This window comes from Oncorhynchus nerka, unplaced genomic scaffold (genome assembly GCF_034236695.1).
Source record: "Oncorhynchus nerka isolate Pitt River unplaced genomic scaffold, Oner_Uvic_2.0 unplaced_scaffold_764, whole genome shotgun sequence".
Taxonomy (NCBI): Eukaryota; Metazoa; Chordata; class Actinopteri; order Salmoniformes; family Salmonidae; genus Oncorhynchus; species Oncorhynchus nerka.
In genome coordinates this window covers 123,433-143,541 of record NW_027040452.1, presented here as the reverse complement: position 1 = coordinate 143,541, position 20,109 = coordinate 123,433, and the positions used below count along the sequence as shown (strand labels likewise).

Sequence of the window (20,109 nt, the reverse complement as noted above, 5' to 3'; positions counted from 1 at the left end):
TCAATAACATGTTGTTCATATAGCTAACTGGGTGTAGTCAAGTCACATTCAATAACATGTTGTTCATATAGCTAACTGGGTGTAGTCAAGTCATTCAATAACATGTTGTTCATATAGCTAACTGGGTGTAGTCATTCAGTCATGTTGTTCATATCAATAACATCACATTTGTTAACATGTTGTTATAGCTAACTGGGTGTAGTCAAGTCACATTCAATAACATGTTGTTCATATAGCTAACTGGGTGTAGTCAAGTCACATTCAATAACATGTTGTTCATATAGCTAACTGGGTGTAGTCAAGTCACATTCAATAACATGTTGTTCATATAGCTAACTGGGTGTAGTAGTCAAGTCACATTCAATAACATGTTGTTCATATAGCTAACTGGGTGTAGTCAAGTCACATTCAATAACATGTTGTTCATATAGCTAACTGGGTGTAGTCAAGTCACATTCAATAACATGTTGTTCATATAGCTAACTGGGTGTAGTCAAGTCACATTCAATAACATGTTGTTCATATAGCTAACTGGGTGTAGTCAAGTCACATTCAATAACATGTTGTTCATATAGCTAACTGGGTGTAGTCAAGTCACATTCAATAACATGTTGTTCATATAGCTAACTGGGTGTAGTCAAGTCACATTCAATAACATGTTGTTCATATAGCTAACTGGGTGTAGTCAAGTCACATTCAATAACATGTTGTTCATATAGCTAACTGGGTGTAGTCAAGTCACATTCAATAACATGTTGTTCATATAGCTAACTGGGTGTAGTCAAGTCACATTCAATAACATGTTGTTCATATAGCTAACTGGGTGTAGTCAAGTCACATTCATAACATGTTGTTCATATAGCTAACTGGGTGTAGTCAAGTCACATTCAATAACATGTTGTTCATATAGCTAACTGGGTGTAGTCAAGTCACATTCAATAACATGTTGTTCATATAGCTAACTGGGTGTAGTCAAGTCACATTCAATAACATGTTGTTCATATAGCTAACTGGGTGTAGTCAAGTCACATTCAATAACATGTTGTTCATATAGCTAACTGGGTGTAGTCAAGTCACATTCAATAACATGTTGTTCATATATTAATATAGTCCAAATTCACATTCTAACTGTTGGTGTAGTCAAGTCACATTCAATAACATGTTGTTCATATAGCTAACTGGAATTGTAGTCAAGTCACATTCAATAACATGTGTTGTAGCTAACTGGGTGTAGTCAAGTCACATTCAATAACATGTTGTTCATATAGCTAACTGGGTGTAGTCAAGTCACATTCAATAACATGTTGTTCATATAGCTAACTGGGTGTAGTCAAGTCACATTATAACATGTTGTTCATATAGCTAACTGGGTGTAGTCAAGTCACATTCAATAACATGTTGTTCATATAGCTAACTGGGTGTAGTCAAGTCACATTGAATAACATGTTGTTCATATAGCTAACTGGGTGGAGTCAAGTCACATTCAATAACATGTTGTTCATATATTCGTATATCGCGGTTATTTTACAATTTGTATATTTTTATGTATTAATTGTAAGTCGTCTTTCAGAATATCAGAACATTTGTTGTTTTCTAAATTCCAATGAGCTCCTGCTTCCTGTGTAATTTGGTATTAAACCACTGAACATACTTTTCTTAACATCGATATTATGAACTGAATTCAGTAACAGCATAATAATATCATACCTGTTGAACAAAGCAACACACTAGAATGAGAGAAATTATTAAAAGAGAAAGTGAGACATTATATAATTATTATTATTAATAATATTACTATGTTTATATTGGTATTATTTGTATTAGTTATCTATTAATTAAATCACCTGACTGTTTGGATGTGTCTGTTAGTAAATGTTTTATTTCTAAGAGATAATGCATCAAATAGAACAATTGACCTTCAATAATTAATTGTCACTGTGTTAACCACAACCAACATGTTGGATCTCTGTTTAGTTGTCACTGTGTTAACCACAACCAACATGTTGGATCTCTGTTTAGTTGTCACTGTGTTAAACACAACCAACATGTTGGATCTCTGTTTAGTTGTCACTGTGTTAACCACAACCAACATGTTGGATCTCTGTTTAGTTGTCTCTGTGTTAACCACAACCAACATGCTGGATCTCTGTTTAGTTGTCACTGTGTTAACCACAACCAACATGCTGGATCTCTGTTTAGTTGTTACTGTGTTAACCACAACCAACATGCTGGATCTCTGTTTAGTTGTCACTGTGTTAACCACAACCACCATGCTGGATCTCTGTTTAGTTGTCACTGTGTTAACCACAACCAACATGCTGGATCTCTGTTTAGTTGTTACTGTGTTAACCACAACCAACATGTTGGATCTCTGTTTAGTTGTCACTGTGTTAACCACAACCAACATGTTGGATCTCTGTTTAGTTGCCAATTTGTAAGTCGCTCTGGATAAGAGCGTCTGCTAAATGACTTAAATGTAATGTAATGGATCTCTGTTTAGTTGTCACTGTGTTAACCACAACCAACATGTTGGATCTCTGTTTAGTTGTCACTGTGTTAACCACAACCAACATGTTGGATCTCTGTTTAGTTGTCACTGTGTTAACCACAACCAACATGTTGGATCTCTGTTTAGTTGTCACTGTGTTAACCACAACCAACATGTTGGATCTCTGTTTAGTTGTCACTGTGTTAACCTCAACCAACATGTTGGATCTCTGTTTAGTTGTCACTGTGTTAACCACAACCAACATGTTGGATCTCTGTTTAGTTGTCACTGTGTTAACCACAACCAACATGTTGGATCTCTGTTTAGTTGTCACTGTGTTAACCACAACCAACATGTTGGATCTCTGTTTAGTTGTCACTGTGTTAACCACAACCAACATGTTGGATCTCTGTTTAGTTGTTACTGTGTTAACCACAACCAACATGCTGGATCTCTGTTTAGTTGTCACTGTGTTAACCACAACCACCATGCTGGATCTCTGTTTAGTTGTCACTGTGTTAACCACAACCACCATGCTGGATCTCTGTTTAGTTGTCACTGTGTTAACCACAACCAACATGCTGGATCTCTGTTTAGTTGTTACTGTGTTAACCACAACCAACATGTTGGATCTCTGTTTAGTTGTCACTGTGTTAACCACAACCAACATGTTGGATCTCTGTTTAGTTGTCATTGTGTTAACCACAACCAACATGCTGGATCTCTGTTTAGTTGTCACTGTGTTAACCACAACCAACATGTTGGATCTCTGTTTAGTTGTCACTGTGTTAACCAAAACCAACATGCTGGATCTCTGTTTAGTTGTCACTGTGTTAACCTCAACTAACATGCTGGATCTCTGTTTAGTTGTCATTGTGTTAACCACAACCAACATGCTGGATCTCTGTTTAGTTGTCACTGTGTTAACCACAACCAACATGTTGGATCTCTGTTTAGTTGTCACTGTGTTAACCACAACCAACATGTTGGATCTCTGTTTAGTTGTCACTGTGTTAACCACAACCAACATGTTGGATCTCTGTTTAGTTGTCACTGTGTTAACCACAACCAACATGCTGGATCTCTGTTTAGGGGTCAGTGCTCTAAAATGAGTCTCTCTGGGGAGAGAAAGGAGAGAAAGGAGGGGGGGCCTGCCTCTAAAAGGAGTCTCTCTGAGGAGAGCGAGGAGGGGGGGCCTGCCTCTAAAAGGAGTCTCTCTGAGGAGAGCGAGGAGGGGGTCCCTGCCTCTAAAAGGAGTCTCTCTGGAGAACATGACACCAAAGCTAAGAGGTGAGATGACAATGTTTTTTTAGAATTGATTAAGAGTTTGTTTCTAAAACGGTACATCCACCATTTTTTCACGTGTTATTTTTCCTCAGAAATGATTGCTGATGGCCTTCATGTGTTATTTTTCCTCAGAAATGATTGCTGATGGATGCCTTCATGTGTTATTTTTCCTCAGAAATGATTGCTGATGGATGCCTTCATGTGTTATTTTTCCTCAGAAATTATTGCTGATGGATGCCTTCATGTGTTATTTTTCCTCAGAAATGATTGCTGATGGATGCCTTCATGTGTTATTTTTCCTCAGAAATGATTGCTGATGGCCTTCATGTATTATTTTTCGTCAGAAATGATTGCTGATGGATGCCTTCATGTGTTATTTTTCCTCAGAAATGATTGCTGATGGATGCCTTCATGTGTTATTTTTCCTCAGAAATGATTGCTGATGGATGCCTTCATGTATTATTTTTCCTCAGAAATGATTGCTGATGGATGCCTTCATGTGTTATTTTTCCTCAGAAATGATTGCTGATGGATGCCTTCATGTGTTATTTTTCCTCAGAAATGATTGCTGATGGATGCCTTCATGTGTTATTTTTCCTCAGAAATGATTGCTGATGGATGCCTTCATGTGTTATTTTTCCTCAGAAATGATTGCTGATGGATGCCTTCATGTGTTATTTTTCCTCAGAAATGATTGCTGATGGTCTTCATGTGTTATTTTTCCTCAGAAATGATTGCTGATGGCCTTCATGTGTTATTTTTCCTCAGAAATGATTGCTGATGGATGCCTTCATGTGTTATTTTTCCTCAGAAATGATTGCTGATGGCCTTCATGTGTTATTTTTCCTCAGAAATGATTGCTGATGGATGCCTTCATGTGTTATTTTTCCTCAGAAATGATTGCTGATGGATGCCTTCATGTGTTATTTTTCCTCAGAAATGATTGCTGATGGATGCCTTCATGTGTTATTTTTCCTCAGAAATGATTGCTGATGGATGCCTTCATGTGTTATTTTTCCTCAGAAATGATTGCTGATGGATGCCTTCATGTGTTATTTTTCCTCAGAAATGATTGCTGATGGATGCCTTCATGTATTATTTTTCCTCAGAAATGATTGCTGATGGATGCCTTCGTGTGTTATTTTTCCTCAGAAATGATTGCTGATGGATGCCTTCATGTGTTATTTTTCCTCAGAAATGATTGCTGATGGATGCCTTCGTGTGTTATTTTTCCTCAGAAATGATTGCTGATGGATGCCTTCATGTGTTATTTTTCCTCAGAAATGATTGCTGATGGCCTTCATGTGTTATTTTTCCTCAGAAATGATTGCTGATGGATGCCTTCATGTGTCTGTAACATATTGTTTTTCTATGATTTTACAGTTGTTTCTGATTGCTTGCTTATCTTATATCTTATCTTATTTCTGCAAAACTCTGCACACTAACCACAACCTAACCTAACCACAACCTAACCTAACCTATCCACAACCTAACCTAACCTAACCACAACCTAACCACAACCTAACCTAACCACAACCTAACCCAACCTATCCACAACCTAACCACAACCTAACCCAACCTAACCACAACCTAACCTAACCACAACCTAACCTAACCTATCCACAACCTAACCACAACCTAACCTAACCTAACCACAACCTAACCTAACCACAACCTAACCTAACCACAACCTAACCTAACCTATCCACAACCTAACCACAACCTAACCTAACCTAACCACAACCTAACCTAACCACAACCTAACCTAACCACAACCTAACCTAACCTATCCACAACCTAACCACAACCTAACCTAACCTAACCACAACCTAACCTAACCTATCCACAACCTAACCACAACCTAACCTAACCACAACCTAACCTAACCACAACCTAACCTAACCTATCCACAACCTAACCACAACCTAACCTAACCTAACCACAACCTAACCCAACCTAACCTAACCACAACCTAACCTAACCACAACCTAACCTAACCACAACCTAACCTAACCACAACCTAACCTAACCTATCCACAACCTAACCACAACCTAACCTAACCTAACCACAACCTAACCCAACCTATCCACAACCTAACCACAACCTAACCTAACCACAACCTAACCACAACCTAACCACAACACCTGACATCAAAGTAACAAAACATTATACATCTCTTGCAAAAGAAAACAATTCTTGCAAAACTCTTTAAACACGTAAAACATTTTTTGTTGTTGCTGCAACACAAACCATCATTTGAATGGTGACACAAAGCACCAACTACGCACTGACAGTATAAATGAAAACCACTTGAGACTTTTGCTTTTTCGGTGTGCAGGGCATAGCAGATTGCATAAAGTTTTGTCATACATGTCGTAAACACACATAACACACAGGTATCCTGATGTGTAAAGTATGGCTGTGTATTCTGAACATAACACACAGGTATCCAGATGTGTAAAGGCTGTGTATTCTGAACATAACACACAGGTATCCGGATGTGTAAAGTATGGCTGTGTATTCTGAACATAACACACAGGTATCCAGATGTGTAAAGTATGGCTGTGTATTCTGAACATAACACACAGGTATCCAGATGTGTAAAGTATGGCTGTGTATTCTGAACATAACACACAGGTATCCAGATGTGTAAAGTATGGCTGTGTATTCTGAACATAACACACAGGTATCCACATGTGTAAAGTATGGCTGTGTATTCTGAACATAACACACAGGTATCCAGAGGTGTAAAGGCTGTGTATTCTGAACATAACACACAGGTATCCACATGTGTAAAGTATGGCTGTGTATTCTGAACATAACACACAGGTATCCGGATGTGTAAAGTATGGCTGTGTATTCTGAACATAACACACAGGTATCCACATGTGTAAAGTATGGCTGTGTATTCTGAACATAACACACTATCAATACAAATAAGGGGAAAATACTTCTTAGTTTCTCTAAATGTTCCAACAACAAAAGCTCAGTAGAAGAAGAAAAAACCTAATTTTTTTAACTTCTCACCTTCTTTGTGGGTCTGGCATAAGACTTCATCCACATCAATTCAAATTCAATCAAATGTATTTATAAAGCCCTTCGTACATCAGCTGATATCTCAAAGTGCTGTACAGAAACCCAGCCTAAAACCCCTAACAGCAAGCAATGCAGGTGTAGAAGCACGGTGGCTAGGAAAAACTCCCTAGAAAGGCCAAAACCTAGGAAGAAACGTAGAGAGGAACCAGGCTATGTGGGGTGGCCAGTCCTCTTCTGGCTGTGCCGGTGGAGATTATAACAGAACATGGCCAAGATGTTCAAATGTTCATAGATGACGAACAGGGTCAAATAATAATAATCACAGTGGTTGTAGAAGGTGCAACAGGTCAGCACCTCAGGACTAAATGTCAGTTGGCTTTTCAAAGCTGATCATTCAGAGTATATCTACTGCTGTCTCTAGAGAGTTGAAAACAGCAGGTCTGGGACAGGTAGCATGTCCGGTGAACAGGTCAGGGTTCCGTAGCCACAGGCAGAACGTTTGAAACTGAAGCTGCAGCACGGCCAGGTGGACTGGGGACAGCAAGGAGTCATCAGGCCAGGTAGACCTGAGGCATGGTCCTAGGGCTCAGGTCCTCAGAGAGAGAAAATTAGAGATATACTTAAATTCACACAGGACACCAGATAAGAAAGGAGAAATACTCCAGATATAACAGACTGACCTGACCACAGCACCCCGACACAAACTATATATATATATATATTAACCTTTATAGGAGATTAGGAAGTATCTGACTATACAGTACAATAATATAAATATAACCCTTTATACGAGGTGCTAAACCTTAAACCTTTTCTGGTCATGGTTAACCATATTTGTTTTCAGAAAAAGGTATACAACCTAAACAAAACCTATGTCCCTGTCCTCTTTTTCAAGATAAGGCCAATTTAAACAGCCAGAAGACATTTTATAAATAAGAAATAACACTTTTATTTGATGACTTGTTGTTTCTAAATGGCTGCTGGGTAATTTGAAATGCATCGAAATGTTCGTTCGCCGGCATCGGATTGAGTGAAAGCTGCGCAGTTTCACTGAGTTAGAAAACAAACGGACAGGTATAGCTCATTGATTTGTAGATCTGATGCAGTTGCTACCTCAGATTATGAGCCTAGCAGGTGTCGTGAATGAGTTATGTAGTACCTACAGAAGGCCACAGGGAGGAGCAAGAGAGCTATAAACCCATACTGTTTTTTACCTTAAAAACCCTGAACCTAACAATCAATCAAATGTATTTATAAAGCCCTTTTTACATCAGCATCTAACCCTACGTATTACCTATTTTAGCATTAACTTTAACCCAAATTATTTTAGAAACTGTTTTAGTAATAATATTAAGTTAGTAAATACCATTATAGTACTAAATAGCACTGATTATTTTGTTAATCGAAACCTGTCTCAGCATTTTGCTGTTTTTGTTTTGTTATTTTATTATATTTATTATTTCAAGGCAGAACACTTGATCAACAAATCACGTGTTTTATTTTTCAAATGTGGTTTGAACTGGATGACCTGGAAACCTCTATGTGAAAGTCTAGCAATTGGCGTGTGAAAGGTGGGGCAGGTTAGAGATCTAAGAAATTAACCAGAAAAATACACTTTATTTCTCAGCAGCCCCACCAATGTCTGTATTTGAATTAATAACTTTTAATTGCAAAATTTCCAATAGATGGCATATGACCACAAAGCATCAGTTATAGTCTATGACAATAAGATGGACCATGAAGCATCAGTTATAGCTACAAGCAGCAATAGATGGACCATGAAGCATCAGTTATATGATGGACCATGAAGCATCAGTTATAGGCTACAAGCAGCAATATGATGGACATAAAATAGCAGCAACCACAGCCTATATGTCCCATTATTTTCTAAAATGGTCTCATGACTTTAGTTAGCTATATACCCTGTGTTGCTTTTGGTGGAGAAAAAAAGTGACTATAGCAGGTATTGAACCCCGGGTAAATAATCACTAGTCAAAACCTCAACCTTAGTATACATTCATTATAAACATCATCTTAATATCTGATATTGTGAGTAAACAACCTCGGAATAGAAAAGACAGAGTGCGACTTCCAGCCCGCCAATAAATTACATCACACAACCCTAGCCGTTAGCAAATAGCACATTTTCCACCTGGATTCGAACCAGCCACCTTTAGGCCACAGGTCCAACTCCTTAGCCACTGGGTGAGAACCTGAGTTAATCTTGGGGAACAAGCATGAGTTAATCTGCCAAAATGAAGACAAAATGCTTTAGAAACACACATGGTATCACTTGTTATTCATAATTATTTTACATAAATTATTGCCAAAAGCACAATACATATATTATTAATGTATTAATCATATCAAATATCAAAACATTATTTTCTAACTACTCAAAGCAATTACACGTGTGGCTCAGGAACCACTGACTGCATTATTCTATAGTATTATCAAGACACCTGCTGTTAACTCTTAACTACTTAGGACAGCTGCTGTTAACTCTTAACTACTTAGGACACCTGCTGTTAACTCTTAACTACTCAGGACAGCTGCTGTTAACTCTTAACTACTTAGGACACCTGCTGTTAACTCTTAACTACTCAGGACAGCTGCTGTTAACTCTTAACTACTTAGGACACCTGCTGTTAACTCTTAACTACTTAGGACACCTGCTGTTAACTCATAACTACTTAGGACACCTGCTGTTAACTCTTAACTACTTAGGACACCTGCTGTTAACTCATAACTACTTAGGACACCTCCTGTTAACTCTTAACTACTTAGGACACCTGCTGTTAACTCTTAACTACTTAGGAGACCTGCTGTTAACTCATAACTACTTAGGACAGCTCACGAGGTGTCCTAAATTTCTGCCAACTAGGTGGGACTAGAGACTTCATAAATAGCTTTAATTTATACCCATAAGTGTAAAATGTCTTTATTCTCAGCACTTATACGACCAATTTTCTCCTCTGAGACACTTTGTGGATATGGACCCAGATCTCAAAATATTGTTATAAAAAAACATAGAATGTTTGTTTTACATAATAATAAATAATTCATATTACTAATGTAACCCACTGTAAAGACTGGGTTCAGTTGATTGTGTTGCACTGCTCATGTCCGCGTACTGGAACTGTCCGCGTCCCCGTACAGAACCGTCCGCGTCCCCGTACAGAACTGTCCGCGTCCCCGTACAGAACTGTCCGCGTCCCCGTACAGAACTGTCCGCGTCCCCTTACAGAACTGTCCGCGTCCCTGTACAGAACTGTCCGCGTCCCCGTACAGAACTGTCCTCATCCCCGTACAGAACTGTCCCCATACAGAACTGTCCACGTCCCAGTACAGAACTGTCCCCATACAGAACTGTCCACGTCCCCGTACAGAACTGTCCCCATACAGAACTGTCCACGTCCCAGTACAGAACTGTCCCCATACAGAACTGTCCGCGTCCCCGTACAGAACTGTCCACGTCCCCGTACAGAACTGTCCACGTCCCCGTACAGAACTGTCCGCGTCCCAGGACAGAACTGTCCCCATACAGAACTGTCCGCGTCCCCGTACAGAACTGTCCACGCCCCCGTACAGAACTGTCCCCATACAGAACTGTCCACGCCCCCGTACAGAACTGTCCTCGTCCCCGTACAGAACTGTCCACGTCCCAGACAGAACTGTCCGCGTCCCCGTACAGAACTGTCCACGTCCCAGTACAGGACTGTCCCCATACAGGACTGTCCGCGTCCCGTACAGAACCGTCCGCGTCCCCCGTACAGAACTGTCCGCGTCCCGTACAGAACTGTCCTCGTCCACGTTCGGTGTGGCGCCAAGGAGATTATCCGGTTATGCGCAGAGTGGACTGAGGTGATCTTGGAGCATAACTACGGAGTTTGTTACAGTGTTGAAACACAGAAGTTTACTGTTCAATTTGCTTTTTTCTTTACGGTCAGGGACAGGATGAGTGTAGCCAGATCCTTTTCACTCTCTATCCTTGTTTCATTTTGTGTTTCACCGGATTCGTCATCATCATCGAGACGAGGGACAGACGAACGACCTGCTAGCTAGCCAAGCTAGTCGGTACAGCTCGGTAAGCTAGCTAGCTACTCTACCAGCAGCATCCTAGTTATCCTAGCTAGTCGGTACAGCTCGGTAAGCTAGCTAGCTACTCTACCAGCAGCATCCTAGTTATCCTAGCTAGTCAGTACAGCTCGGTAATCTAGCTAGCTACTCTACCAGCAGCCTCCTAGTTATCCTAGCTAGTCGGTACAGCTCGGTAAGCTAGCTAGCTACTCTACCAGCAGCATCCTAGTTACCATAGCTACCACTACATCATCACCGACTGTCTGCATTTCCTGTGGACCGATGGAGTTGACGGATGCTGGCTACCTCTGTCCGGTTCTCCTCTCTTCACTAGATGGACGGTAACTTTAGTGTTTAAACCCTCTGTGTCCAAGGACCGAACTTTTGAATATTATTTTCGGGGCCCTCAAGGAGGCTGTAAACATTCGTTTTTAACAACGCTTTTTTGGACGAAGTTCATTGCATCCAGTTTCATAATACCAATGAATGTGCTGGGAAAATACGTTTTCTGGACCAGAATTGACTGAATTAATGTTCAGGCTTATTAATAGCCTAGTGGTTAGAGACAGGTAGCCTAGTGGTTAGAGTGTTGGACTAGTAACTGGAAGGTTGCAAGTTCAAATCCCCGAGCTGACAAGGTACAAATCTGCCATTCTGCTCCTGAACAGGCAGTTAACCCACTGTTCCTAGGCCGTCATTGAAAATAAGAATTTGTTCTTAACTGACTTGCCTCGTGAAATATAATTTCAAAACATGAGTATAAAACCAGGTTATAATAAACATGAATCATCATTATATTACTTCACAGTAATCTGTTAAATGCTGTTTCAGTCCTTCCTCTTGTGTTAGCAGTGTGGAAAGGGACAGGAAGAAGCACACAGGAGTTTTCCTGTGAGGGGAGTGGTGGTGTATCCAGGGAGAAAACTAAACTAATCTACTGAAATGTCATTAGGGGTCTTATGCTTCCATCTATTGGAATTATGTAGCAACTGCAGTAGTGAATGTGTAATTCCTTATTAAAGTCGTATTTACTGTACATAGTCCATCGGTAAATAGCCCACCCAATCTACCTACCTCATCCCCATATTGTTTTTATTTACTTTTCTGCTCTTTTGCACATCAGTATTTCTGCTTGCACATCATCATCTGCTCATCATCATCTATCACTCCAGTGTTTATCTGCTAAATTGTAATTACTTTGCTACTTTATTGCCTCCTCACGCCATTTGCACTGTAAATAGACTTTATTTTTTCTACTGTACGCTTGTTTATTCCATGTGTAACTCTGTGTTGTTGTATGTGTCACACTGCTTTGCTTTATCTTGGCCAGGTTGCAGTTGTAAATGAGAACTTGTTCCCAACTAGCCTACCTGGTTAAATAAAAGGTGTTCTCAACTAGCCTACCTGGTTAAATAAAGGTGTTCTCAACTGGCCTACCTGGTTAAATAAAGGTGTTCTCAACTAGCCTACCTGGTTAAATAAAGGTGGAAAAAATAAATAAATATATAAATAATAATAAATATATATATATATATTTGTATATTTATATATATATTTAAAAAAAAAAAACATGATTATATGTCTCTCTGAAATGAAACATCAATTGATAGATTTTTAACTAATAGATGTCTGCCATTGAACAATCGCCTGATTAACTTGTGAAAAAACACCAAACTCTCATCATTTCTTTAAACAATCATTTATGAACGTTTCTGAAAAGTGATGTATAGCGTTTTGGAATGAAACTCTTCTTATGTTTCCCCATCTGAGCTCAGAGTAGATGAGAGATGTAATGTTTGTCTCTGTTGTGTTGAAGACCAATCAAGCAGGAGAGACCAGCCTCCCCTGTTCCCAGCTGTGTGTCCATGAAGAGTGACGGGTCTATGGGTCAACCTCTATACTTTAGAAAGGGAGACTTTTCTACTGAACAAAGGTAAGAAGAACTCATGGGTCCTGGTCAGTGAGTTAAACAACACTGTCTCTAGTCATTTCTCCTCCCATTTTCCCCATTTATTGTTGTTGTTTTCATAATCCATAGGCTAATCATTTTGTCTATTTTCATAGTCCTTAAACAATATGAAACAAACACAACATTCCCTCCCTCACTGTGTGTTCAGATGTTGAAGCACGGCTAGGAAAAACTCCCTAGAAAGGCAGGAACCTAGGAAGAAACCTTGAAAGGAACCAGGCTCCTAGGGGTGGCCAGTCCTCTTCTGGCTGTACTGGGTAGAGAGGAACCAGGCTATGAGGGGTGGCCAGTCCTCTTCTGGCTGTACTGGGTAGAGAGGAACCAGGCTATGAGGGGTGGCCAGTCCTCTTCTAGCTGTACTGGGTAGAGAGGAACCAGGCTCTGAGGGGTGGCCAGTCCTCTTCTGGCTGTACTGAGTAGAGAGGAACCAGGCTCTGAGGGGTGGCCAGTCCTCTTCTGGCTGTACTGAGTAGAGAGGAACCAGGCTCTGAGGGGTGGCTAGTCCTCTTCTGGCTGTGCCGGGTAGAGAGGAACCAGGCTACGAGGGGTGGCCAGTCCTCTTCTGGCTGTACAGAGTAGAGAGGAACCAGGCTCTGAGGGGTGGCCAGTCCTCTTCTGGCTGTACTGGGTAGAGTGGAACCAGGCTCTGAGGGGTGACCGGTCCTCTACTGGCTGTACTGGGTAGACCAGAAGAAACAGGCTCTGAGGGGTGGCCAGTCCTCTTCTGCCTGTGCTGGGGGGAGATAATGAGAGTACATGGCCATTAAGGCCAGATCGTTCTTCAAGATGTTCATAGATGACCAGCAGGGACAAATTATAATCACAGTGGTTATAGAGGGTCAACAGGTCAGCAACTCAGGAGTAAATGTCAGGTTGCTTTTCATAGCCGAGAATTCAGAGGTCGAGACAGCAGGTGTGAGTGAGAGAGTGTGAGAGAGAGAAAGTGAGAGAGCGTGAGAGAGAGAGTGAGAGAGTGCAAGAGTGTGAGAGAGAATGAGAGAGGGTGAGAGAGAGTGAGAGTGAATGTGAGTGAGAGAGAGTGAGAGAGAGAGAGAGAGAGAGAGAGAGAGAGAGAGTGAGAGAGAGAGAGTGTAAGAGAGAGAGAGAGAGAGAGAGAGAGAGAAAGAGAGAGAGACAAAACAGCATGTTCGGGACAAGATAGCATGTCCGGTGAACAGGTCAGGGTTCCATTGCCTCAGGCAGACCAGTAGAAAGGGATCAGCAGCACGACAAGGTTTCACGTCTGGTTGAGCATGTATCGATACTGATATGATGGAAAGAAAGGGAACACTGCTCTCGGATCAGTTTCTCAATTCAAATATTTCCTCACCATTATCATTATTGCACAATACTGATGATGGATCAGCTCCTCGAGAAACACTATCACCTATTGCTGCAAATATCTACTCAGCCTATTCTAATGTTTATCCAATAAAAATGCACACCAGATTTGGCACATCATTGTGTTCATGGAAGGCTTCACATCATGAAATATATTGAGACAAATTATAGACAGTAGTCTACAAGTAGCAAAATATAAGTCAATATATTGAACATAAAATGTTTTTCAATTTGATTGAAATTGGACTATAGCTGTTTATATTTTAATGCAGTTTCCGTTGTGAAGCATCCTTTTATGCTGCTTGTTTCTGTCAATTGCAAAGACATTGTCAACTTTGTTCTGAATTCATCTGTGGTCACAGAGAGACTGATAAACCATGTGATTCTATGTTTATCTGAGATCTTCTGTGTACTGTCGTGGAGAATCGACTCAGAAATATAACACTCTTAAAATAACTTGTGAATTCAATATACAATTTAATACAAAGTAGCAAAACTGAGCCTTTCCATGGAAGGACCTTATCACTAACATAACAGGGCTGAGTCCCTCCATGGAAGGACCTTATCACTAACATAACAGGGCTGAGCCCCTCCATGGAAGGACCTTATCACTAACATAACAGGGCTGAGCCCCTCCATGGAAGGACCTTATCACTAACATAACAGGGCTGAGCCCCTCCATGGAAGGACCTTATCACTAACATAACAGGGCTGAGCCCCTCCATGGAAGGACCTTATCACACACATAACAGGGCTGAGCCCCTCCATGGAAGGACCTTATCACACACATAACAGGGCTGAGCCCCTCCATGGAAGGACCTTATCACTAACATAACAGGGCTGAGCCCCTCCATGGAAGGACCTTATCACTAACATAACAGGGCTGAGCCCCTCCATGGAAGGACCTTATCACTAACATAACAGGGCTGAGTCCCTCCATGGAAGGACCTTATCACTAACATAACAGGGCTGAGCCCCTCCATGGAAGGACCTTATCACTAACATAACAGGGCTGAGCCCCTCCATGGAAGGACCCTATCACTAACATAACAGGGCTGAGCCCCTCCATGGAAGGACCTTATCACTAACATAACAGGGCTGAGCCCCTCCATGGAAGGACCTTATCACTAACATAACAGGGCTGAGCCCCTCCATGGAAAGACCTTATCACTAACATAACAGGGCTGAGCCCCTCCATGGAAGGACCTTATCACTAACATAACAGGCCCTCCATGGAAGGACCTTATCACTAACATAACAGGGCCGAGGTTAGGAAGTGTCTGAGTATACAGTATATATAGAATATATATAGAACCCTTTATAGGAGGTTAGGAAGTGTCTGAGTATACAGTATATATAGAATATATATTGGTCAGAACTCTAGAGGTTCTTCTTCACTGAATTGATATTCATTATATCCAAACACACTGGTGGTCAGGGAGGCATCTCTTTGTTTGAACGATGGTCCACGTCAACTCTGGCATTACAATACATACATTACAATACAATACAATACAATACATTACAATACAATACATTACTGTAAATAGACTTTATTTTTTCTACTGTACGCTTGTTTATTCCATGTGTAACTCTGTGTTGTTGTATGTGTCACACTGCTTTGCTTTATCTTGGCCAGGTTGCAGTTGTAAATGAGAACTTGTTCCCAACTAGCCTACCTGGTTAAATAAAGGTGTTCTCAACTAGCCTACCTGGTTAAATAAAGGTGTTCTCAACTGGCCTACCTGGTTAAATAAAGGTGTTCTCAACTAGCCTACCTGGTTAAATAAAGGTGTTCTCAACTAGCCTACCTGGTTAAATAAAGGTGGAAAAAATAAATAAATATATAAATAATAATAAATATATATATATATATTTGTATATTTATATATATATTTAGCAAAAAAAAAACATGATTATATGTCTCTCTGAAATGAAACATCAATTGATAGATTTTTAACTAATAGATGTCTGCCATTGAACAATCGCCTGATTAGCTTGTGAAAAAACACCAAACTCTCATCATTTCTTTAAACAATCATTTATGAACGTTTCTGAAAAGTGATATATAGCGTTTTGGAATGAAACTCTTCTTATGTTTCCCCATCTGAGCTCAGAGTAGATGAGAGATGTAATGTTTGTCTCTGTTGTGTTGAAGACCAATCAAGCAGGAGAGACCAGCCTCCCCTGTTCCCAGCTGTGTGTCCATGAAGAGTGACGGGTCTATGGGTCAACCTCTATACTTTAGAAAGGAGACTTTTCTACTGAACAAAGGTAAGAAGAACTCATGGGTCCTGGTCAGTGAGTTAAACAACACTGTCTCTAGTCATTTCTCCTCCCATTTTCCCCATTTATTGTTGTTGTTTTCATAATCCATAGGCTAATCATTTTGTCTATTTTCATAGTCCTTAAACAATATGAAACAAACACAACATTCCCTCCCTCACTGTGTGTTCAGATGTTGAAGCACGGCTAGGAAAAACTCCCTAGAAAGGCAGGAACCTAGGAAGAAACCTTGAAAGGAACCAGGCTCCTAGGGGTGGCCAGTCCTCTTCTGGCTGTACTGGGTAGAGAGGAACCAGGCTATGAGGGGTGGCCAGTCCTCTTCTGGCTGTACTGGGTAGAGAGGAACCAGGCTATGAGGGTGGCCAGTCCTCTTCTAGCTGTACTGGGTAGAGAGGAACCAGGCTCTGAGGGGTGGCCAGTCCTCTTCTGGCTGTACTGAGTAGAGAGGAACCAGGCTCTGAGGGGTGGCCAGTCCTCTTCTGGCTGTACTGAGTAGAGAGGAACCAGGCTCTGAGGGGTGGCTAGTCCTCTTCTGGCTGTGCCGGGTAGAGAGGAACCAGGCTACGAGGGGTGGCCAGTCCTCTTCTGGCTGTACAGAGTAGAGAGGAACCAGGCTCTGAGGGGTGGCCAGTCCTCTTCTGGCTGTACTGGGTAGAGTGGAACCAGGCTCTGAGGGTGACCGGTCCTCTACTGGCTGTACTGGGTAGACCAGAAGAAACAGGCTCTGAGGGGTGGCCAGTCCTCTTCTGCCTGTGCTGGGGGGAGATAATGAGAGTACATGGCCATTAAGGCCAGATCGTTCTTCAAGATGTTCATAGATGACCAGCAGGGACAAATTATAATCACAGTGGTTATAGAGGGTCAACAGGTCAGCAACTCAGGAGTAAATGTCAGGTTGCTTTTCATAGCCGAGAATTCAGAGGTCGAGACAGCAGGTGTGAGTGAGAGAGTGTGAGAGAGAGAAAGTGAGAGAGCGTGAGAGAGAGAGTGAGAGAGTGCAAGAGTGTGAGAGAGAATGAGAGAGGGGTGAGAGAGAGTGAGAGTGAATGTGAGTGAGAGAGAGTGAGAGAGAGAGAGAGAGAGAGAGAGAGAGAGAGAGAGAGAGAGAGAGAGAGAGTAAGAGAGAGAGAGAGAGAGAGAGAGAGAGAGAGAGAGAGAAAACAAAACAGCATGTTCGGGACAAGATAGCATGTCCGGTGAACAGGTCAGGGTTCCATTGCCTCAGGCAGACCAGTAGAAAGGGATCAGCAGCACGACAAGGTTTCACGTCTGACAGGGCTGAGCCCCTCCATGGAAGGACCCTATCACAAACATAACAGGGCTGAGCCCCTCCATGGAAGGACCCTATCACTAACATAACAGGGCTGAGCCCCTCCATGGAAGGACCTTATCACAAACATAACAGGGCTGAGCCCCTCCATGGAAGGACCCTATCACAAACATAACAGGGCTGAGCCCCTCCATGGAAGGACCCTATCACTAACATAACAGGGCTGAGCCCCTCCATGGAAGGACCTTATCACAAACATAACAGGGCTGAGCCCCTCCATGGAAGGACCTTATCACAAACATAACAGGGCCTCCATGGAATGACCCTATCACTAACATAATAGGGCTGAGCCCCTCCATGGAAGGACCCTATCACTAACATAACAGGGCTGAGCCCCTCCATGGAAGGACCTTATCACTAACATAACAGGGCCTCCATGGAAGGACCTTATCACAAACATAACAGGGCTGAGCCCCTCCATGGAAGGACCTTATCACTAACATAACAGGGCTGAGCCCCTCCATGGAAGAGTATAGTCTGGGTGTCATATGGTCTGATGTACTCTTTCAAACATAGAGTATAGCCTGGGTGTCATATGGTCTGATGTTCTCTTTCAAACATAGAGTATAGTCTGGGTGTCATATGGTCTGATGTTCTCTTTCAAACATAGAGTATAGTCTGGGTGTCGTATGGTCTGATGTACTCTTTCAAACATAGAGTATAGTCTGGGTGTCGTATGGTCTGATGTACTCTTTCAAACATAGAGTATAGTCTGGGTGTCATATGGTCTGATGTACTCTTTCAAACATAGAGTATAGTCTGGGTGTCATATGGTCTGATGTTCTCTTTCAAACATAGAGTATAGTCTGGGTGTCGTATGGTCTGATGTACTCTTTCAAACAGAGTATAGTCTGGGTGTCGTATGGTCTGATGTACTCTTTCAAACAGAGTATAGTCTGGGTGTCGTATGGTCTGATGTACTCTTTCAAACATAGAGTATAGTCTGGGTGTCGTATAGTCTGATGTTCTCTTTCAAACAGAGTATAGTCTGGGTGTCGTATAGTCTGGGTGTCATCTTCTCTGTGCAGGTCCTTGCTACTTCAGCCTGGCAACTAGACCTATTTATATGTAATGCTTTTGCTCTCCTTAATGGTTTGCTCCTACACCACGAGGCTACCTGCCGCCCCAAAATAAGATGTAGGCCTATCAGGGGCTATTAGCTAGTTTTCAGGCCTTGTGGGCGGGTTTTGAGTCGTCATTGGGCTAGAAAAAGTAATTGAACAAAATCACCTGACTGTTTGGATGTGACTGTCAGTAAATGTTTTATTTCTAAAAGATAATGAATAAAAGAGAACAATTGACATTCAATAATTATTTGTCACTGTGTTAACCACAACCACCATGTTGGATCTCTGTTTAGTTGTCACTGTGTTAACCACAACCACCATGTTGGATCTCTGTTTAGTTGTCACTGTGTTAACCACAACCAACATGTTGGATCTCTGTTTAGTTGTCACTGTGTTAACCACAACCAACATGATGGATCTCTGTTTAGTTGTCACTGTGTTAACCACAACCAACATGTTGGATCTCTGTTTAGTTGTCACTGTGTTAACCACAACCAACATGTTGGATCTCTGTTTAGGGATCAGTGCTCTAAAATGAGTCTCTCTGGTTAGTTGTCAAAGAAGGGGGCCCTGCCTCTGTTTGAGACTCTCTGGGGAACATGACACCAAAGCTAAGAGGTGAGATTACAATGTTGTTTGTTTCTAAAACGTGTTTCCAAATTTTTTTCACATTTGTTATTTATCAGACAGTATTGCTCAGGGGAACCTTGTCTGTAAAATATTGTTGTTAAAAGATTTTAATTCATAGTTTTTTGTGTATGAATTTTTGTTTTTCAAAAAGCTATTTAGCTGGAATGGAATGTTTGTATCCTGTATATTAGACTGTGATATGTGGTTGTCTCACCAGCACACACACACACACACACACACACACACACACACACACACACACACACACACACACACACACACGCACACCTCTATAAAATGTTAGCATGACACAATCATTGAGCCTCTTAATTATGATCTAATATGTTGGCAGCAAAACTTTATAGTTTTATTCTGATCGTTGTTACAAGCTGAATTCTGACAATATATCCGTTATATCAACACACTCTTCACTCCTGTTGAAACCAAAAGGGTTTTATCTTCCTACAATATACAGAACCACTAAAGTTCTATATAGAACCCTTTATAGGAGGTTAGGAAGTGTCTGAGTATACAGTATATATAGAATATATATAGAACCCTTTATAGGAGGTTAGGAAGTGTCTGAGTATACAG

At 41.2% G+C, this 20,109-nt stretch overlaps 1 protein-coding gene across 1 annotated transcript in view; it reads left to right on the top strand.

Annotated features, from left to right (window-relative positions):
* LOC135571105 (NACHT, LRR and PYD domains-containing protein 3-like) overlaps positions 1-20,109 on the top strand; it is a 36,765-nt gene that overhangs the window by 926 nt on the left and 15,730 nt on the right. The window contains exon 2 of the mRNA XM_065016912.1: positions 3,581-3,778. Within this exon, the coding sequence (XP_064872984.1) occupies positions 3,597-3,778 (182 nt within the window). The 5' untranslated portion in view covers positions 3,581-3,596. The remainder of the gene's footprint in view (positions 1-3,580; positions 3,779-20,109) is intronic.